Below are 23,522 nucleotides of genomic sequence, written 5' to 3'. Positions count from 1 at the left end.
TGTGGACCTCTGCAGTCTCAACGAGAATATCTGGATAGAGAGGTTTGAGTTTGAGTTTTAAATTATTTTTAAAGCGCACGTACACCTGGCGGTTTCATGGCGCTACAGTATACTGAGTCCTTGAGAGGCAAAGGAAAGCAGGGGAGGGACTTGACTTATTGGGGAAAGGCTTTAGAAAATAGGTAGGTTTTCAAAGCCTTTCTAAAGAGGGAGTATTGGGTGGAACATCTGAGATGGGCTGGGAGGGAGTTCCAGAAGATGGGGGCAAGGGTAGAAAATTTTGAGCCTCCCCATTTTTTTCGACGAAATCGGGGGATTAACAGCAGGTGTTGAGAAGAAGAACGTAGTTCCCTGGCAGGGGCATAAAGTTTGATCTCTGAAGAGATAAAGGCAGGAGGAGAGCCTTGCTGAGCTAGGAAGGCGAGGCAGCCCACCTTGAACTGAGAGCGCTCACGAATGGGGAGCCAGTGCAAGGATTTTAGGAGGGGAGTGACGTGGTGGGATTTGGTGAGGTTATAAACCAAGCGGGCGGCTTGGTTCTGGACCAGCTGTAGTCGTCGTACGTTATAGGCGGGCATGCCGTGGTAGAGGGCATTGGCGTAGTCTAACCGAGAGACGACCATAGCTAGTACAATAAGTTTTAGGGCCGTGAAAGAGAAGAAGCGGGAAACCTTGCGAATAGTTCGAAGAGATAGAAAGGAGGAAGAAACCACCGAACTCACCTGGGAGTGCAGAGTGAGTTGGTCATTGAGTTTAATGCCGAGGGTTTTAACGGAGGAGGAAGGGGAAGGAGGGGACCCAAGAGAAGGGGGCCAAAAGAGGGGGGACCAGGGACTGGAGGGAACCACCTGTCAAAACCAGCTCTATTTTATCTGGGTTTAGTTTTAGGTGGTTGTGATTCATCCAGTCCCGGATGAAGAGCATTGTAGATTGGAAGTTAGATTTAGAGTCAGGGGATTGAGATAGAGAGAATATGAGCTGGAGGTCATCCGCATAGTTATATACGGAGACCTCCATTTGCTGAAGAGCAAAGATGAGGGGAGCTATGTACAGATTGAAAAGTAATGGGGAAAGGGAGGAGCCTTGAGGGACCCCACATAACACTTTCCGTGGTTCGGCTGAGAAATCGCCCAGACGCACCGCTTGGGTGCGATCACTTAGGAAGGAGGACAGCCAGACCAAGGCCGAGCCGCCGATCCCTGCCGCCCTGACACGGGAAAGTAAGATGGAATGGTCCACCGTGTCAAAGGCGGCGGAAAGGTCGAGTAGGACCAAGGCCTGGGGGAGGTCAGTGTCCAATCCCTCTCTAAGGTTGTCAAGTACTGAAAGCACGACTGACTCGGTGGAGTGGGCTGGACGAAAACCGTCCTGGCGGGGAGCTAAAACTCTGTTTTCTTCCACGTAGGTGGTGAGTGCTCTGGTGACATGTCGCTCCAAAACTTTCCCTAGAAAGGGAAGCAGAGAAATGGGGCGATAGTTGGCGGGGACAGAGAGGTCCGCGCCAGGTTTTTTGAGAATGGGGAAGATTATAGCAGTTTTGAGAGTAGGGGTAACAACGCCCTGAGATAGGGAGCAGTTGTGAAAAGTAAGCGGGGGTAGCGGACAGTTCATGCAGATGCGACAGAGAATATGGGCAGGGCACGGGTCAAGTGGAGACCCAGATTTAACCAGAGGGAGGAGGGAGAGAAAGGATTCCTCTGTTAGAAGAGGGAATGAGTCAAAACAGGCCACTATGGGGGGACAGGGCGGGTTGAGAAGAGAGGGGGGGGGGGGAATATTGGCTTTGATTGTAGCTATTTTTTCCAGGAAAAAAGAGTTCAAAGAGTCACAGAGAGATAGTGACGGGGAAGGTTTGAGAGTGGTTCTGTCGGAGTAAGCGAGTTTAATGATAATAGAGAAAATGTCTCTGGGCTTATTCTCAGCGACTAGAATTTTAGAGGAAAAGTAGTCCTTTTTGGTGGACAGAATAGATTTTTTATATTGCAACAAGAGGGAGGTGTACTGGCTTTAAGGATGGGACAGTACTGTCGTCTCCAGCCTCGTTCAGCGTGACTAACTGAAAGCTTTAGCGCCTTCAGTTCATCATTGAACCAAAAATTGGAGTCGTTCGTTATATTAGGGAGGTTTCCCCTCCCTAATATAAACGAGATGCTAAGCACCATGGGGAGGGCGTTTTTTTTCTTGGTCATTGATAAGTCGATGGCCTACCATCAAGTTGAGTTGCACCCAGAATCAAGACCCCTGACAGCATTTTTTCTGCCATTTGGGGCCTACATGTTTATCAGGATGCCGTTCGGCCTTGCCTCAGCGGCTTCTATTTTTCAAAAGGTAATGCAACAGATCCTGGAGGGCGTCAACAATACCCTCTGTTTCCAAGATGATATACTTATGTATAGTTCGACGGAGGAGGAACATGACGTCGTCTTTAACACCGTGTGCCAAAGACTGTCTAGAGCAGGGTTAACTGTGAAACTTGACAAATGTAAGATCAAAGTGACTTCAGTAGAGTATTTGGGTACCACCATCCAAAGAAGGTTTCAAGCCCAAGTACAGCTTAATTCAAGCAGTCAAGGATGCCCCTTATCCGTCCAATAAAGATGAACTCAAATCATTTCTCGGACTGGTAGAATACATGTCCAAGTTCATAAGAAATTTTGCTGATTTATGCGATGGATTGCGTGAGCTCCTAAAAAAAAACAAAGAGTTTGTATGGGAGGAAAAACACAACAAGATGGTGGAGACAATAAAAGAACGTATTCTTGAATCACCAGCTTTAGGATCTTTTGACCCCTAGAAAAAAAACATACTTACAACGGATGCATCCAATAAAGGTTTGGGAGCGATGCTTTCTCAAAAAGGAGAGGGTCAAGAAACTGTAATAGCATTCGCTTCACGATCCCTCAACTCCGCAGAAAGAAGCTACTCAGTCATTGAGAGAGAAGCGTTAGAATGCTTCTGGGCAGTGAATCATTTAAAATTTTTCTTGTGGGGAATAAAATTTGTTATACACACTGACCACAAGCCTTTGACTTTCATGTTCTCATCCAAAAATGTGCATAACAATTCTCCACGCATAACAAAGTGGGTTCTTGGCCTAGAAAACTACTGCTTCAAGGTGGAATACCTTCCTGGTCCTGAAAATGTAATTGCGGATTACCTATCCAGGTCTCCACTCTTGAACAATCAAAGTGAGAACCAGTTAGATGTTCCTATTTTAACCATGCACCTCCCATCATTAACCAAAGAAGAGTGGGATGAGAATGTGAGAAAAGATAAAGACATGGGGGTTCTCAAAGAGTTCATCCTCAATGGATGGCCCAAGAGTCGGTCTGAGGTTCCAGATTCAGTCAAAGACTTTTGGGAGGTTAGGTATGAACTTTCTTTGTTGTCGGGTGTGATACAAAGAGGGGGGAAGAGTAGTCCCACCTAAGGAACTGAGGAACAAAATAATCGACCAAGCCCATGAAGGACACTTAGGCAGGAGCCTCATGAAAAACAAAGTCAGGGGTGGTTTTTGGTTTCCGAGAATGGACTCTATGGTAGAACTCAAGGTCAAAGAATGCACTAGCTGTGCTAAAAGTGACAAAAGTAAAATTCCACGCAATGCCCCTCTATCTACTGTCGAAGTTCCGGAAGTTCCATGGACAAAACTTGCAGTGGACATTATTGGTCCTATGGATATTCTGGGTCCACAAAAAAAGTTTATGTTCGTCCTAGTAGATTACACCTCCCATTGGGTTAATTTTAAATTCACACCCTCCACCACGACAGGCAACCTCATCTCATTTTTGAAAGGTGTTTTCGTCTATGAAGGCATTTCTGCCACATTAGTGACAGACAATGGGGTGCAATTCACGTCAGAGACAATGAAGGCATTCTTGGAAGATCTAAACATAAGGCATGAAAAAACTGCCCTCTATTGTCCTAAAGCGAATGGGCTAGTAGAGAGGGCGAATCGCTTAGTGAAAGACCACATTCAATTGGCCATCACCAATGGGTTCAATGTTGAAGATTCCCTAAAAGTGCATATGGGCATACCACACCACACCCAATCTTATCACTGGAGTGTCACCCTTTGTTTGCTTGAGAGGTAGGGAACCCTGCACCAAAATGAATCCACATTGGTTGGGTGATGGAAAAAGAGTAGTGCCTGATCTAGAGCGGAGTAAGGCGAAGATCTATCAACACCAACAAAAAAATAAAAGTTGGTATGACCAAAAACATGGTGTCAAGGACCACGAGTACAAAGTTGGTACCACGGTGGTTGTCAAGAAACCCATACATGTGCAACCAGGTTTGAGCAAGTATCGCGCTCCCCAACGCGTGGTAAGAAATGGAAAGAATGTGGTTCGCCTACAAAATGGACAGACTTGGAGTAATGACAGACTGGTGGCCTTATCTTAAATTTACTGCACTGCCTGTCTTTTTGTTTTCCCCTATATAGGGAGATGTGTTGTAATCTCCTAATTTAAGTTTTATTTCCCCTTATGGTACGTTCCTCTTTTCCCCCTCCTTTTCCTGCTCCCTTGGTACTTCCCTGATAGAGCTCATGATAGAATGTTGACATGTGATCGGAATAAACGGTCCTGCACCTTACCTGCTCGTATTGTGCTTCTTGTTATGAACTACAATATATTGCATGAAAGAGATGGAGCGAAAGGATTCCAAAGCATCTGGGGTCGTGTCAGTGGTTGAGGGTGATATTGCAGCAACATCCAGGTGGTCAGCCAGAACGGGTGGCAGGCCCACCAGTAGTAGTAAAGCTAAAGCATTTAGCAAGAACGTAGCAGGTGTAGTATTAGTTATCATTCGTCTAAGGCTAAGAATTGCTATGCCTCAGTGAAGGAGGTGCAGACGGAAACTGCATTTTGCCAGAATGTGCAAGGTACACTTTCCCCTGGATACTGGCTATTGTGATGGATAATACAGCTGGAATATGTGAATCGTGTTGTGTTAGAGTGTGTTAACGAAGAACAGAGCACAGATGTTGGGTCAGCCAAGTTTAAAAGGCTCAAATCAGAGTTCACCATTAAAAACAAAGTGGTGGAGTTGGCAATGGATTCCAGTTTCTTGTACACAATTATTCCTAAAAGTATGTTACTCGAGGAGTGGTCAATAGTGTGCTTATTGCCAAAGATATCAACCCGGAAGGGGACTAGGGTGAAAAAATTTACACAATTAGATACATGAAGACTGATATTACGTTAATGGATGGGTGTGTTAGTGGAAAAGGGTATGTGGCCCAGTCTGGACCACCCATTCTGGGATGGTACCATCAGTATGGTCTTCACATTATCATAAATCCGCGGGCACCAAACCAAGTCCTGGTTGTTGAGGCCACCACTCTGGATGATATTCTGTAAGGTAGCGGAAAGGTTTTCATGAAAGAGCTGGGTGAGTTAGAGGTATACAAGCATGAGATCAAGTTGAAGCCGGGTGCTGTCCCAGTGCAGCCCAAGGTCAGGAGGGTCATAAGGATGAAGGAAGAATTCAAGAAAATGTTGGGGAAGATGCTGGAGAGTGGGCTGATTGAACCCATTGAAGCTTCAAATTGGATTTTTCCCGTGGTTATCACTAAGAAGGAGGACGGGGAAGTTAAGGTTTTGCGTGGACTTGCAAGGGTTCAACCAGAACATTGTAACTGATAATTTCCCACTGCCTAACATTACCAAGCTGATTTTACTGCTTAAAGGAGGAAAATATTTTTCCAAACTTGATCTCAAGCATGCATACCACCAAAAAGTCACCACAAACGGTCCAAATCCCTAACAGCATTCATGACCATGGAAGACTCCAGTTTACTAGGATGCCTTTTAGATTATCTTCTGAAGCAAGTGTCTTCCAGAGGATAATGAATGAGATATTTAAGGTTTTAGACAATGTCATCTATTTTCAGGATGATATATTGGTGTTCAGTGATATTGTGGGGAGCCACAATGTAACATTAAAGTTGGCATTGGATCGTCTGGCTGAGTCCGGGATGATGTTCAGGCAAGAAAAACGTGAATTTTTAGAGGAAAATTTGAGTACCTTGGACACACTCTGTTGACTGATGGTGTAAGACCCTAAAACGACCTATTTTCCTCTATCAGGTCTATACCATCACCCAGGTATAAGAGCAGTTGCATATGTACCTAGGATTGATAGAGTATTATTAAAAAATCATCAGAAATTTTGCCAGCAAGACGGAGTGTTTAAAAGCATTAATGCGGAAAGGAGTGTGTTTTGAGTGGGGTATGTTACAATAAGAGTTTTTCCAGCAAATCAAAAATAAGGTGTGCAATGCCCATATTTTGGTCTCTTTTGATATAGGGAACAAAACAATAGTCGCTGTGAATGCGAGCGCAACAGGTATCGATGCAGTGTTTTCTCAAATGCATGGTGCCACAGAGCAAACTGTTGCATTTGCATCGCGCACCTTGACCGATACTGAGCAACATTATGCTGTTATCGAAAAGGAGGATCTAGCAGCAGCATGGGGCCTAGAATATTTCCATAACTTTGTCTGGGGTGGTCTGATCTCAAATTGCTATTGAAAGTTTTACTTCCAGGGAGTATGGGAAAAGGGTCAGGTAGGCTGGCTAGGCTAGCCTCACGCCTTCAAGAATATGATTACTGCATTGAGCACATCCCTGGTTGGACATAATGTCCTGGCGGATTGCCTTTCACGTTTGTCACTAGACTGGAAGTTGGTTGATGTGGAGGCGGTCGTTTGTAGAGAGCGAGAAGTGGCTGTTGCAAGTGTGGAAGATGTATTCAGTTGGTGTAGTGGCTTTGTGAGTGAACATGAGTGGACTGATGCAATGAAAAACTACGCTGTACTAGCGCAAGTAATGCTTATGATAAGGAATGGTGGGAGGAGTGAAAGTACTCTCTTTGGCCTTGCGACCTTTCGGCCAAGTTCTTGTTGAACTTCTCATGTTGTGGGGGGGGGGGGGGGGGGGGGGTGGAGGAAATGGTGACCAGAGTAGACAGGACGGTTCCCCCTTCTGATGTGCGTAAAAGATTGTTTGACTTGGCTCATGATGGGCATTTGGGGCAGACTGTCACCAAGAAACGTGTTACGAAGGAGGTTTGGTGGCCGGCTATGGATAGTGACATTGTGGATTGGGTGGAAAGGTGCACCGAATGCAAGGAGAGTGAGAAAAACTTGAAGCTGGGTGCCCATTCTGAGGGTGGCAGTATCATGGATCCTGGTAGTGCATTGCAGTGTGTGCTTGAACTTCATCGGCACTATGTCTAGTATTGGACGTATCAGAAGATTTGCTAGTGTCATGGTTGACGTCCATTCCAGGTGGCTGGTGGTTAACTTTTACAAGACATTACCACACGCACAGCCATAGAAGCATTATTTGAGGTGTTTAGAGGGGAGGTTTTCCGGTCGTACTCGTCACTAACAATGGGACTCAACTGACCTCTAGTGAGATGAAAGACTTTTTGGTGTTGTGTGGTGTGAGACATTCACGTACCGCTTTATTCAATCCCCATGCGAATGGAATTGTAGAGAGAGTGAACCACATGATAAGAGGCTTTGCAGATGGCAGAGGCAAATCGATTGGATGTGGAGATTGAATTCTGATTTGGTCTTATCGTACAATGCAAAATTCTGCCACTGGTGAGGTTCCCTTTTGTGTAATGAGAGGGAGGAAACCTGGCTCCAAGCTTCGCCTTTCATGAATGTGAGATTTGATTGAGGGGAAGGGCGCAGGATCTAGTGGTGTCTGTCAAGATAGCCGTGCAGGTCCTACAATGGTCTCTGGTGGTTCAGGATCAAGCAGTGTCCTTCGGGATAGATTTGGAAACCCGAGGATTGTTTCTGGTGATTGGGTAAAAATCAAATGTGGCAGAGGCAAAAAGACGTTTAATAGTTTCCGAGGCCCTTTTAAGGTTAAGGAGGTTCACAGGTGGCATGTTGTGCTGTCTAATGGTGAACATTGGAACTTGAGAAGAGTGGCCATGTAAAGTGGTCAAGAGTGTGATGAGTATAGTGTTGAGGGTGAAGGATGCAATGGCTTTATTCTCATGAAGGATAGGAGGTGGTACAGACGGTTGGTAGTGGTTTGGAGCATGGTTGTTTTTCTGAGAATAGTGGTGAGGGTGTCAGTGTGCGTAGCGAGGCTGGCGCTGATGGTAGGCGTGGAGTGGGACTAGTAGAAGTCCTAAGTCAAGAAGGCAACCTGCTTACCTGCTGGACTACGTTCAGTGACTTACGCATGTGTACCAGACCAGTGTAGTTTTGTTTTCTTCTCAACAATGTCTTCACAACTGTTTTAGTTTTTCTGTTCTCAGCAGGGTACAGTTTCCTGTTGTCAAAGAATGTATTTTCTAGTTATGTTGTGTAGTGCATTGCTTGCCACATGGAGCATTACTTGCCATTCTTGTGGTACCGACAACGAGCTACAATATCGCTTCTGTATGCATTAACGGAAGGGGGTGTATTGTAATGTATTTGTGGGGCTTGAGGGACATTCGTCTCATGGTTGTCTCGAGGGTTCGAATACTATTTGTGATGTTGTCGGTGTGATGTTCTTTTCACCGACAGTTGCTTACTGCCTGACGGAGGGAGTACCACGTCGATAGTTGTTTCTTCTTCAATGTATAAATACTCCTATGGAAAATATATACAGCGTGTGGAGTCGGATACAACAATTTGCTTGAACCATTAATGTTGCAAGTTTAGAACCATGGCTAAGCATAGTGTTTCCTCTTCTAGGTGTCGTGATTAAACTGCGAAGTGGAAGAGACATGCTGTCGACCCAAACGGCTGAAAATGTGTTGGACCCTAGACAAGTTAAACAGGTAATGTAATGTGTGTGCTCCCAGCCTTCAAATTATATGACTTAATAATGACCATCCAACCCTGTCTTGCTGTATACAATATATGAAATACGTTGGCTGTAGATCAATGAAGGAAAAATTGATAATACATTACTAGAAATACGTTGGCTGTAGATCAATGAAGCAAAAATTGATAATACATTACTAGTTCTACGACCTTGAAGACATCTAAGACTAAAATTAGCATTTTTTTAAGTTTGGTTTTTAAAAATGATTAGTGACTTATAACAACACAGAAATGCTTCTTTTAAATAAGGTGCCATAACACTCGTTAACTTCTGTCACTGTATAGATCACAGGGTGAAGATCCAAACTCGCATTGTAAGGAAAGCTGAAGTTGAGTGTGTAGCTGATCGAGCGGGTGTTGTTAAACGCACTGAGTTTGTACTTGGCAGACTGGATGCCTGGACTAGGCAGTGGATTTGTAATTTGTTGAGCGAAAGTCAAGTGCTAGCTGTACATTTGTAATTGGTCAAGTGGATGCCAGGCATAGGCATTGAGTATGTAATTGATTGAGAAGATGCCAGCGAGTTTCTAATTGGTTGCGCTGATGCTAAGCAGAGGCAGCGAGTATGTAATTGGTTGAGCGGGTGATAGGCAGAGGCAGTGTGTATGTAATTGGTTGAGAAGATGCTAGGTAGAGGCAGTGAAAATGTAATTGGTCGATAAGATGCCAGGTTGAGCCAGAGTTAGTAATTGATTGCTCTTATGTTAGGCAGTCCGTGAGTATGTAATTGGTTGAAAAGATGCTAAGCAGAAGCATTGAGAATGTAATTGGTTAAGCATGTGTTAGGAAGAATCGGTGGGTATGCAACTGGTTGAGAATGTACCAGGCAGGGGCAATGAGTATGTAATTGGTTGAGAAGATGCCAGGCAGAGGCAGTGAATTTCTAATTGTGCTGATGCTAGACAGTGAATTGTCGTCTTCTATGTGTTTTGGTTCTGCTTCTGTTGACTAGAGCTTAGTCCTGGTGTACAGTCGATTTGTATGAAAACCTTACCCTTAAGATAAATATTATACTGTATTTTTCCATGATATAGGCAGGTCCGATGGCCTGTCTTGGATGCCGGAACATTGGCGGCCAGTGGGACAATGGCATGCCTGGAGTATGTGGCCAGGGATTACTGGACTTTTACAGCCTTTCTTGACGGTAGTCCGGCCCAGAGAGGAGTGAGTGCTAAAGTCTCTCCAGAATTTATGGTAGCCTGTGTCTACTCGAATTGTGAAGAGGCGGGTTGCACTGGGCGAGATAGTTGAATCAGGTTGGTGTATTTTTAGGTCGAGCCTGGGCAGCACATGCGCTGCTTTGCGAGGCATGCTGTATTCAGGTATGGACTTGAAGCTCCACCCATTTTCTGCCCAGCTTTTCAATTGGCTCCTGTTACTGTAGTTTCTAAATGGTTGCTTTTGATTATTGAATAGGCTTAGTAGCGCCTTGTCTGCAGTTGTAGCCTCCCATGAGGACTAGTCTTTTTACTTGTGTTACACGATTTTCCTTAATGATTTTCCCCTATTGGAGGCACGAAGTGGTTTCCTTAAAGGGTGCCTGCTTTGCCTCCGGCCGCCGCGCTACCCTTTCAGTACGGTGCCCGCTTTCACATTTTTATTACTAATAGGGTCAACATTAGTAAAGTCACTCCATACCGTGTGTCCACTTTAGTGGCGGACGTGCACCTTTCTTTAGATGAGCTGTGTGTAAAGAAAGGGGCATGGCCGTCTTTAAAGTGGAAGCGCATCATGGGGCGCTTTTACAAACAAGTATTTGCAATATAATAGGTCTCGTATTTGCGAGAGTTTATGCTATTTGCATTGTAATGGCCATACCTTTTATTTATCCGTTTTAAAAACCAACACATAAATAAAAGGCATTGTCATTTAACCCCTTTGCTGCGGCGGAAATTCCGCCGCAGCGCTGGGGGGTGCGGGGGGGCAGCGCGGTGGCCCGATGTTCATGACGGAGCCACGCCGTCATGAGCCACGGTTGGGCTGTGCTCATGACGGAGTGGTTCCGTCATGACTCCGCCCACAGCGCTAATCGCCCGCACAGGCGGGGAATTAGCGCCGCGTGGGCGGCGCGGCCGCCAACGGCCGCAGCATGACGGAACCACTCCGTCATGAGCACACGGCAACCGTGGCTCATGACGGCGTGGTTCCGTCATGAGCACGGAAGGAGTTAAAATGCCAATAGCTCAAACTCTCGCAAATACAAGAACTAATGCTTTGCAAATGCTTGTTTTGTAGTCCTTCCCGTGGGACTTTTTAGGTCGAGTCTAACGGTAGCGCGTATGCACTGCTCGCTCCGCGAGACTGCAGTAGTAGAATATGGGAGAGAAGCCACGCCCACATTTTTCATTGGCTTGTCAGTCTTTCGTAAATGCTGCCTTCGGATTTGTTAATAGGCTTCTTAGTCCCTCCTTGGTACAGCCTTGTCTTCATTTGTAACCTCCCATGGTTACTGGCCCCTTTACTTTAGCTGTCACACGGGACCTGTTATTTAGTCTGTAAGCACTATTTACTTTATTGAGTTTCTCTTACTGCAGGCCAGACATGCGCTGCTTTAGCTGAAACGGCTTGTGTTTTTTTAAGCAGCACGGCCGCCCCGTAAAACGGGCGCCCGCTTTCAGCCACTTTAACCTGGCATCATCTTGTTTCTTTTTCAAACCCCAAGTAAAATGGATTTAGAAATGATTAGAGAATTAAGTCATGTGAATTCCTGGTAGCACATAATCATGTGCTAATGGGTTAAAGCTGACAGCACATCTGTGTTATTTGTCATCTGCACTAAGGCCAACTGACCGGTTGTTTTCAAAAGCCTGCTTTATTAACACCACCACCACAAATACCACCATCTATACACTACCACCACCGCCAATACCAATACCGCAAATACCATCACCACCAATACCATCACCACCAATATCACCACCAATAACACCACAATCACCACCCATACTACCATCACCCATTACACCTCCACCACCACCAATGCTATCACCACCAATACCACCACCACCCATACAACCATCACCCATTCCACCAATACCACCGCCAATACCACCACCACCAATACCACTACTACCAATACCACCACCAATGCCACCACCACCAATGCCACCACCACCAATGCCACCACCACCAATACCACCACCTCCAATACCACCACCACCAATACCACCACCACCAATACTATCACCACCAATACCACCACCACCAATACCACCACCACCAATACCACCACCACCAATACCACCAAAACTACCACCACCAATCCCACTACAACCAATATCACCACCACCAATACCATCACCAATAAAACCATCACCTCCAATACCACCACCTCCAATACCACCACAAATACCAAATACTGCCAATACAACCAATACCACCACCACCAATACCACCACCATCAATACCACTACCAATACCACCACCACCACCACCACCAATACCAACACCACCAGTACCAACACCACCAGTACCACCCCTACTAATACCAATACCACAACCACAAATACCACCACCACCAGAAATACCTCCACCAGCAATACCACCACCTCCAATCCAATACCACAACCAATACCACCACCAATACCACCACAGCAATACCACCGCCTCCAATCCTTTACCACCACCAATACCAATACAACTGCCAATAATACCATCACCAATACCACCAAAACTACCACCACTACGACCAATATCCCCACCACCAATACTACCACCACCTCCAATACCACCACCATCAATACCACCTCCAATACCACCACCACAACCAATACCACCACCACCTCCAATACCATCACCAGTACCACCAATACCACCACCAATCCAATACCACCACCAATCCAATACCACCACTAATACCAATACAACCAATACCACCACCACCAATACAACCACCACCGCCAATACTACAACCAATACCACCACCACCGATACTACTAATACCAATACCACCACGAATACCACCACCACCCATTCCACCACCACCAATACAACCAGTAACACCCCCAATACCACCACCAATGCCACCACTACCAATACCACCACGGATACCACTACCACCGCCAATACCACAACCACCAATACCATCACCAATACCACCAAAACTACCACCAATATCACCACCACCAATACCACCATCACCACCAATACCACCACCATCAATACCAATACCACCACCACCAATACCACCACCACCAATATCACCACCACCAATACCACCTCCAATACCACTACTACCACCAATACCACCACCAATATTAATACCACCACCACCAATATCACCACCACAACCAATGCCACAACCACAAATACTACCAATACCACCACCTCCAATCCAATACCAACAGCACCAATACCACCACAACCAATACCACCAGCAATACCACCACCTCTAATCCAATACCACCACCAGTACCACCACCACCACCAACACCACCACCACAACCAATACCACCAATACCATCACCTCCAATACCATCACAAGTGCCACCAATACCACCAATCCAATACCACCACCAATCCAATACCACCACCAATCCAATACCCCCACTAATACCAATACAACCACCAATACCACCACCACCAATACAACCACCACTGCCAATACTACAACCAATACCACCACCGATACCACAACCAATGCCAGTACCACCACCAATACCACTATCACCAATACCACCACCAGCCATTCCATCACCACCAATACCACCAATACCAATACCACCACCACCAATACCACCACCTCCAATACCACCACCAATACCAATACCACCAAAACCACCAATACCACCACCACCACCAATACCACCACCACCAATACCACCATCAATACCACCTCCAATACCACTACCACCACCAATACCACCACCACCAATACCAATACCACCACCACCGATACCACAACCAATGCCAGTACCACCACCAATACCACTATCACCAATACCACTATCACCAATACCACCACCAGCCATTCCATCACCACCAATACCAATACCACCCCCAATACCACCACCAATGCCACCACTACCAATACCACCACGAATATCACTACCACCACCACCAATACCACATCCACCAATACCATCACTGTGAGAAGTTGTCCTGATATATGATGTCACTAATTCTAGTGTACACCTTGTATCAGTCCAAACAACCCTTATGGTGATTGGTTGTAAAGTCAACCTTATAGACCAGCTATCCTAGTGGTAGCATGGACAAGAGCAGTCTTAGGCTAAACTCTGTATGGCATGTGAAGCCAGCTGTTATACCATATGTAATCCCTTGAAAACCAAAAGAAAGGACACCACAACAGATATATATAAAAAATAGAATGTATTTATTCTAGTCAAACCCTCAGCACTCTTTATGAGATTCGAGGTAAGCACAACACAGTCTTATTTAAGCATACATTAAGTCACACAGGTAAGTAATACCGTTAGGCCCTAGGGGCCACGCAAACCATATACTAAGTAAGTGGTATAAGAACCACTGTCACGAACACAGGATAGGCCTAGGGAATCGCTGGGTCTACACTATACTACCAAAGGTTAGGAAGTGGGAGGCCCACGGGATTCAGGTGCAGAGTGGAAACACTCACGCGTAATGCGTAAAAGTCGATAGAAATAGTAGTTATTAGAAATTAACAGTTTTAGGACACTTCTGGAATAGCTAGGAGTTCGAGACTTGGAAACTAGACCCTAGGATAGTCAATACCCTTGTGAGCACCGGAGTACTCAAGTTACCTAGGCCACGGGCTGCGGGTGCATAGGTGTGAACTTGCGTCGGGTTTCGTCGTTGACTTCTATGGATGCCTGAAGGAAAGTTGCTGACAGGCAGTCAGTGAAGAGTGTCCGGTGGATCCCAAGGATGGAATCAAGAAGGAAGGATACCTGCAAGCAGAAGGGACAGAGTCTGGGTCACCAGCCAGGAGCCGGGAAGGAACCAGGAAGGAACCAGGCGATGTCGTGCAGATGCAGGTGAAGAGGTGAAGCTTGTCGCAGCAGCCACGGGTACCAGGAGATGTCAAGGACGACCAGGAGGCGAGCTGTACCACTAAGGCTCTTGCTGTCGGCGGCGTCGATGTCTAGTTAGGACCCAACAAGCCTTGGCAAGCGGAACCCACGCAGAATGGAGGACTTGCTTCTGGTGCAGACCAGGAAGGTCTAGGGTGCTTCTCTTTCACAGAGGAGCTAGTGCCAGTCTGGAGGAGCCGGACCAGCAAGGTGAAATCAAAGGTTCTTCGTCACAGAGGTCACTAGCCAACGGGCCAGCAACCGGACAACACGTCGAGCAACTCAGGTGCAGAAGGGCCCCACGCTGAACACGTGAAGTGTGGGGAGCTGATCTTCTTTGCAGATGGTGCTCGGGATGGGGGCTTCTCAATTCCCCAAGCACAGCCTCGAGGAAGCCTCAGAAGTCGCGCTAGTCAGTTACTAGCCACTTTTCCCAAGTCGCCGGTCCCATATCCCTCGTCGCCTCCAGGGGTCTCAGCTTTGCTGTAGAGGTGGATCTGGTTCAGAGGTGTCGGAAGTCTCGGCGCTGGTCAGTCTCTGCAGTCGTTCCTCGTAGGATCAGTCACAAAGCAAGCAGCGGTCGCTGGATGGTGCCTGGTTGCCCAGGGTGGTCACTCCTTGGCCACAAGGGAGATTCTTCATCTTCTTCCTGAGGTCGAATGTCGAAGGTCCAGAGTTTATGTTCAAGTTGCAGATTCAGGATAATCCAATTTCTGCAGGGCTCAGCTACCTACTGATATACTGGGCTAGTGGGCTGGGCTACCTACAAGGTCCCTCCTATGGGTGGGACCAGGAAGGGGAGTGGTTACACCCCTTTCCTTTGTCCAGTTTCGCGCCAGAGCTGGGGCTGGAGTGCCCCAGCGTCAGTTTGAACTGGACTATGCAAGGGACACCTTGTGTGCCCCAGGCAGTGTCTAGTTTCTTTCATCCCTCCCTGCCCCAATACACTAAGTCCTGTCTGGGGTGGTGCTCGCACCTCCCAAGGCAGGAAACCTATTGTCCAAGCTTCCCTCGCTGGAAGGACTCCCAGCAGCAGGAGGTCAGACTTGTGTCTGTGGCAGCAGCATCCATTTTGTGGTGCTGGGGCTCTGGTTAACTTTAACCGGGTAAGTAGGTTTCAACATGTCTTCTCCCTCTAGAAGGGAGGAATAATATCCTCATTGCCAGAAACGGTATGGGGGTATTATTCCAAAGTGTTAGACACCTTACACGACATGTTCTGATAAAGCCAAACCATAGTTACCATAACCGTTTAAGATTATAAGGTACTTTAAGAGTATATGGTAGGCTATATCATAGAACAGCTATAAGGACATGGTTCCGAAAGCTGCAGACAGGCTCAGCTCATGCTAGAGCACTATCTCACATGTTACCAAGCACTCTGCCTCCAGGATTGTTAAGGCCTGGCATAGGAGTGGCTTATAGGTACACATGTGTCTATATACAAGGTAGGTATAGGAATACTACACCTAAGCAAGGGGTGATTACACGACCTTGCCCCAGCTGAGTGATCAGCCAGTTGTCATAATGGAAGGCCAGCCAGGGGTGGCATAATACGTGCTGCAGCCCCTGGTATGCCTAGGGTACACCTATGCCCTGGGTACCTAAGGTACACTATACAGGGGCCAATAAGGTGATCCTTACCAATTGGGTTATGCACCTACAGTACATAGTATTAATTTAGAGAGAGAACAGCTGGGCTGTGGGTCTGATTGGCAGGCCCACAGCCACATCTAAGTCGAAAACCAGTGAAGCAAAAGCAAAAAGTGGGGTGAACATAGAAAGCAGACCCTACTCTACTACAGTCACCAAAACCACCAAAACTACCACCACTACCACCAATATCACCACCACCAATACCACCACCTCCACCAATACCACCACCTCCAATACCACCACCACCACCACCACCACCAATACCAATACCACCAAAACAACCAATACCTCCACCACCACCAATACCACCACCACCAATACCACCACCACCAATACCACTACCACCAATACCACCACCACCACCAATACCACCATCAATACCACCTCCAATACCACTACTACCACCAATACCACCACCAATACCACCACCAATACCACCACCACCAATACCAATACCACCACAACCAATGCCACAACTACAAATACCACCAATACCACCACCACCAATACCACCACCTCCAATCCAATACCACCACCAATACCAACAGAAGCTATACCACCACAACCAATACCACCACCACCAGCAAAACCACCACTTCCAATCCAATACCACCACCAATACCACCACCAGAACCAATACCACCACCTGCGATACCATCACAAGTACCACCAATACCACCACCACCACCAATACCACCATTCCAGTACCACCACCAATACAACTGCCAATACCACCACCACCAATACCACCCCAATAGGGGAACAGCCATTTTACCACATTTTGCTATTAGCGATGTTACAATGCATGGTAAAACCACGCATACCATTACATCGCATGCGCTTTTAAAATGCATGCGATGTAATGTGGTGGTTATCCAAGTCGTTGTGAGGAAACTCAGGCTGTTTCCTCACAACGACGTGAAGCAAGCAGGAAGGAGGAAGCAGGATCCTACGGCGACGCTGGAGAAAGGTAAGGGGATTTGCGCGTGGGGTGGGTGTTACATTTTTGGGTTTAGGGTAGTGTAAAATTAGTGTTCTGTGTGGGTTTTGTTTACTGTTTTAGTGTGTTCTTTTTGTAGTGTAGTGTATTAGGGTTTAGGGTAGTGTTGTAGTGATTTAGGGTAGTGTTGTAGAGTTTGTGTAGTGTAGTGATTTAGTGTTTTTGGTTTTAGGGTAGTGTAGTAGTGTGTGTAGTCTAGTGTTTTAGGGTTTAGGCTAGTGTAGTTTTTTTAGGGTTTAGGGTAAAGTAGTAGTGTTTGTGTAGTGTAGTGTTGTAGGGTTTAGGGTAGTGTAGTAGTGTTTGTGTAGTGTTTTACGGTTTAGGGTAGTGTTGTAGTGTTTGTGTTGTGTAGTGTTTTAGGGTTTAGGGCAGTGTTAGAAATGGGGGTCTCTAGTTGGCAATGGCTGTCCGCTGTCCAAGTAGGGACCCTTCTTCGTAAGTCAGGGTAAGCGGGCCACACCCTTTGATAACCCTTGCTCAACCCTGTGGTAACGTAGCACGAGCAGTTAGGCAGTGTGTGAAGCATTTATGACCATACACAGTAACACAGTGAAGAACACTACAAAGGGACACCACACAAGTAGTTATAAAAAATAAGTATCTTTATATATAGACTTAACACAAGACCAATAACAGTAAAAAGCCACAGTACTAGAAAATAGGGTTACTCTTAAAATGCTGCAAAAATAGTTCAAAGTGTGCAAAGGGGAGTTCAGTTCAAGGCAGTGGTCTCTGCGACCCTTTTACTCACAAACTACCTGGATTCTGTAGCAAAGCAACCAAAATGTCGCTAAGGAGTTGTAGCGATGATTTTCCTCACGCGTGACCAGCGATGCGTTGAATTCTTGCTGCAAGGGAGGATGATGCGCTGATCTGTGTGCAGGACAAAGCGACAAACTTCTCCACGCTAAGCCGGCGATGCGTTGAAATCCTTGCCGCGAAGGGAGAATGATGCGCCGAGCCTGTTGCATGTGCGATCTTGTTGCGATGAAAAGAAATGGCGCTCCGCGAGGGAGCGATGATCCTGATGCGATGAAAATGGCGAATGCTCGGCGTCCACGCTGCGATGTCGTGAAACGATTAACTCGATGCGATCATCTTTGGTTATCGAGCACTTGGAGGCCCGCAAACATGCGATGTGATAATCTTCGGGTTAGCGGGCATTTGGCAGCCCGCAAACATGTGATGCGATGATCTCCGGTAGCGAGCACTCGGCGGCAGCAGCGCGATGATTTTCCTTACGCCCTTCAGCTGCGGCGGCTCGCTAACGGGCGTTAGCGACGATTTTCAGCACTCTCTTCTCCACAGTAAAACTAGAGGCCCTGGAACTCACAGGAGCCTCACCTGCAGATAGAAATCCTCGCTAGGAGGAAACAGGAGGCTGGTGGTGGAGTCTGATGTGCCTGAGACTCCAGCAGGAGGCTAGCTCTCTTCTAGCCCTTGGGTGATTGCTGTAGCAAGATAAAATAAAAGTTCCTTCAAAGTCCTTTTCCTCTTCTTCCAAGTCCAGTAGTAACCACTGCAGGCCAGTCCAAGAAACAGCACACAAGGACAGTCCTCTCCTGCAGATTCCTTCAGTTACACGGACAGAGGTTCTTCTTGTTGTCCAGTAGCAATACAAATTGTAGGGGTTTCAGCACAGATATTTGAACACCAAAAGTCTTTGTTCTAAAGAGTCACTGAACCCAGCCAGAACCAGTTCTGCTCAGTCCTGGAGCACTTTGTTTACCAGGCTGCTTCTTTCCTTTCAGAGTGCAGGGTAGAGACATCAGACGCACCACAGGAGGTGGAGCCAGCTTTGTGGAGGGAAGGCACAGCCCTATTCAGGTCCCAGGTGCAACTCCTCCCACCCATCTAGATGCAGATCTCTCTATTCACCACTGGGACACCTCACCCTGTCTCCTGGAATTCCCCAGCCCTGTCACTCCAAAACCAGACAGCCAATACACATAACAGCAGAGCACACTGGAAGGCTTAGGCAAGAAAATACCTACTTTCTAAAAGTGGTATTTTCAAACACAGAATATAAAAATAAACTTCACTAAAAGATGTATTTTAATATTCTGAGCTCAGGCATTCTAAATTCGTTTTTCTACCATGTTCTTTTGGTCAGTTAGGACTATAGAATGTAATAGTCAAACCTCCCATTCTGGCCTATGGAGAACAGATAGCCTTACAGTAGTGAAAAACGAAATTGGGTGTAATTCACTACCAGGACATGCTACACACATCAGAGCATGTCCTACCTTACACATACAATGCACCCTACCATAGGGGTGGCTTACATGATGCCAAGGGAAGGTTCAGGGGGCTGGGAAGTGGGTGCACTTCACAGCCAAGATGGCAGTTCTAGACTGCACACAGAAACTGCAGTGGCAGGTCTGAGACACACTTTACAAGCTGCTTCTGTGGGTGGCACAAACCAGCGCTGCAGGCCCACCATCAGCTTTTGGTTTACCAGCCCTGGGCACACACAGGCCACGCTACTAGGGACTAACAGGTAAACCAAATAAGCCAATCATGGATGTACCAATTCACATGTCATATTTACACAGGGTGTGCATATGCACTTTAGCACTGATCAGCAGTGGTAAAGTGCCCAGAGTCATAAAGCCAACAAAAACAGGTTAGGAAAAATCCAGGAGGTAGGCAAAAAGCTAAGGGATAACCCTGCAAAAAGGGCCATTTCCAACACGACCCCCTTCCAGCCAAAACGCAGGGGAGACCAATCACCACCTCGATGGGATTCCCGGCTTTGGGCGATAGAACACGGAACTGGTCCGCGACTGCAGGGGCATATTCCAGTTCTACGCCAATCTGAACCCTGGTGGATCCCTCTGTCCACACTCTCAGAGCCCACTAAGACAACCAATGGGAAACTCTTCCCTTCACCTGTGGACACCACTAGGGCTGGGCGGAATTTGCGGAATGCCTCTTCGCGGAATTTTGAAAAAAATTGTGGAAAACGAGCGCACAACCTGAGGGACCGTGTGCCCGGGACTGGGGTCCGTCGTGCTTGGGCAGGCTCCCCTAGCTCCCTGGCCTGGCTGCGTTGAGAAGCAGGGACCGGCCCCAGGCCTCCTGATTTTTGGTCAGAGCCTGGGATCCCACGTCCTGCCAAGTATCCATCTGCCGGGGACAAGAGACCCTGGTGCAGAGCCCCGGAGCCCTGCAAGGGCAGGCGGGAGCCCTACCGCTATGGCTCGGTGTGGGCAGCTGGGAGTCCTTTCGGTCCCGGCATCTGGTCGCACCTTTCCCTCGGCCATCTGGTCGCACGCAAAGCTTTCCAATGGGGCGACCAAATGGCCGGGCCAGCCTGGAAGTCCCGATGAGGGCTCATTTGACTCCCGGATCCCAGTCAGGGCTCCAGGAGGTCGGGCGCATCCGCGCCTAGGATCCCCTCCGTCACTCGGAGCGCGAGGGTTACAAGAAAGGTGGGTAGCCTTCCTCCGGATTAGTAGGGGCAGGGTATGCCGGGACACTCCTCCTGGGGATGGCGGTTCTCAGGTGGGGACCAGATGGGCGAAGCCCGGACGACACTTCCCCGGGGCGTCCGGTGCTCCCTCCTCCAGCCCGCGGCGAGGCAAAGTGCCCGGGACAGGCTCCATGGGTCCCCCGGGCGTCCGGGCCCCGGGAGCTCCGCTGGGCCTCCCATGCCTGAGGCCCAGCATGGGGTCTATGAGCTTCCCCCCCTCCCCCCCCCCGAGGCCTGCAGCCCCAAGGCTCCCTCCTCCGGCCCACGGCGTGGCAAAGTGCCCAGGGACGGGCTCCACGGGTCCCGGGCAGTCCTTCCCCAGGGCGCCCGGGCCCGAGAGCTCCGTCGGTCCTCCCCGTGGCTGAGGCCCAGCCGCTGTCCCCGAGCCCCCCCGGGAAGCAGAGCCCACCGTGCCCTTGGATCAGGCGGGAGCCCTACCGCTATGGCCCGGCTCTGGGCGGGCAGACGGGAGTCCTTTCAGTTGCTGGCCATCTGGTCGCTCCTTTCCCCTCGGCCATGTGGTCGCGCGCAATGCTTTCCTATAAGGAGGGCCAGATGGCTGGGCTGGCCTGGAAATCCCGATGAGGGTCCATTCGCCTCCCGTATCCCAACCAGGGCTCCAGGAGGCCGGGCGCGTTCGCCCCGAGGGTCCCCTCCATCACTTGGAGCGCGCGGGTTTCAGGAAAGGGGGGGGTAGCCTTCCTCCGGATTACTAGGGACAGGGTACTCTGGGACCCCTCTCGGTCCTCAGCCGGCAGCTGGACGGGCCCAGATGCTGCCCTGGTTCTGTCCCGGGACCTGCCGCGTGGTAGGGTGCCAGGGACAAGGGGTCCGGAGGGTCCAGGGAGGCTTCCCCTGCGCCTGTGGTCCTGGGAGCCCTGGCTGGGTCCAGGGGCCCGGCCGGGCCCTGTCCCCCGGCCTGCGCCACTCCCTAAGGCCCGGGACAGGGTTCCGTTGTGGCCGGGGAGCCTCCCCTCTCTCGGCTGGGTTCAGGAGCTCCGGCCGGGCCCCTGAGGGCCCCGGGGAGGGCAGCCTCACCACCCTGGGCTCCGTCCTGGGTCCTGCTGCGTGGCAGGGTGCCCGGGACGGGATCCGGAGGGCCCGGGGAGGCTTCCCCTGCGCCTGCGGACCCCGGCTGGGTCCAGGGGCCCGGCCGGGCCCCGGGTCGGGGTCTCCGGCCCCGGGAACCCTCCCCCGGCCTGCGGCACTGCCAAAGGCCTGGGACGGGGTTCCCTTGTGTCCAGGGAGCCTCCCTTCGCTCGTCTGGGTTCAGGAGTTCCGGCCGGGCCCCTGGGGGCCCCGGGGAGGGCAGCCTCCCCGCCCCGGGCTCCGTCCTGGGTCCTGCCGCATGGCAGGTTGCCCGGGGCGGAGTCCGGAGGGCCCGGGGAGGCTTCGCCTGCGGGCCTGGGGGCCCCGGCTGGGTCCAGGGGCCCGGCCGGGCCCCGGGTCGGGGTCTCCAGCCCCGGGCCCTGTCCCCCGGTCTGCGGCACTCCCAAAGGCCCGGGACGGGCTTCCATTTTGTCCGGGGAGCCTCTCCTCGCTCGTCTGGGTTCAGACGGCCATCTGGTCGCGCAAGTCCCTTCGGCCATCTGGTCGCGCACGTCTCTTCGGCCATCTGGTCACGCACAATGTTTTCCAATGGAGTGACCAGATGGCCGAGCATGCCTGGAAGTCTCGATGAGGGTCCATTTGCCTCCCGGATCCCAGCGAGGGCTCCAGGAGGTCGTGTACATTCGCGCCTTGGGTCCCCTCTGTCACCTCGTGCGCACGGATTACAAGAAAGGGGGGTCATTTTCCTCCGGATTAATAGGGAGAGGGTCAGTCGGACCTCCGTGAGGTTTGGCGATTATGAATCGGGGGAAGGCAGACCCGGGGCCCGCCCGCCAGGGCCCCCAGGGGCCCGGGTATGCTCCTGCCTCTCAGCCCCTTCCGGATGGTCCTTTCTCTCCGAGTTTTCTGGGTCAGAGCCCCATGAGGTCCGTGGATCCCGAGACAGGGGAAGGCAGCACCCGGGCCCGCCCGAAGTGGGGCCCCCAGGGGCCTGGGTACGCACACCTGCCTCTCAGCCCCCTTCCTGATGGTCCTTTTTCTCCGAGTTTGCTGGGTCAGAGCTCCGTGAGGTCAGGCGATCCCGAGACGGGGAAGGCAGACCCGGGGCCCGCCCGCCGGGGCCCCCAGGGGCCCGGGTACGCTCCTGCCTCTCAGCCCCTTCCTGATGGGCCTATCTTCGCCAGGTTTGCTGGGTCAGACCTCCGGGAGGTCCGGCGATCCCGAGACGGGGGAAGGCAGACCCGGGGCCCGCCCGCCGGGTCCCCACGGGCCCGGGTATGCTCCTGCCTCTCAGCCCCTTCCCGATGGTCCTTTTTTTCGCCGGGTTTGCTGGGTCAGACCTCCGTGAGGTCCAGCGATTGTGAGACGGGAAAGGCAGCGCCCGGGCCCGTCCGCCGGGGCCCCCAGGGGCCCGGGTACGCACCTGCCTCTCAGCCCCTTCCCGATGGTCCTTTTTTCTCTGGGTTTGCTGGGTCAGACCTCCGT

At 49.7% G+C, this 23,522-nt stretch overlaps 1 protein-coding gene across 1 annotated transcript in view; it reads left to right on the top strand.

Moving 5' to 3' along the window:
- PLEKHM1 (pleckstrin homology and RUN domain containing M1) overlaps positions 1 to 23,522 on the top strand; it is a 448,316-nt gene that overhangs the window by 121,336 nt on the left and 303,458 nt on the right. Inside the window, exon 2 of the mRNA XM_085650998.1 lies at positions 8,714 to 8,799. Coding sequence (XP_085507124.1) covers positions 8,746 to 8,799 — 54 coding nt within the window. The 5' untranslated portion in view covers positions 8,714 to 8,745. The remainder of the gene's footprint in view (positions 1 to 8,713; positions 8,800 to 23,522) is intronic.

The sequence above is a fragment of the Triturus cristatus genome, chromosome 1_1 (genome assembly GCF_964204655.1).
Source record: "Triturus cristatus chromosome 1_1, aTriCri1.1, whole genome shotgun sequence".
Taxonomy (NCBI): domain Eukaryota; kingdom Metazoa; phylum Chordata; class Amphibia; order Caudata; family Salamandridae; genus Triturus; species Triturus cristatus.
Note: the sequence above shows the minus strand (reverse complement) of the source record. Positions and strands in the feature narration are given on the sequence as shown.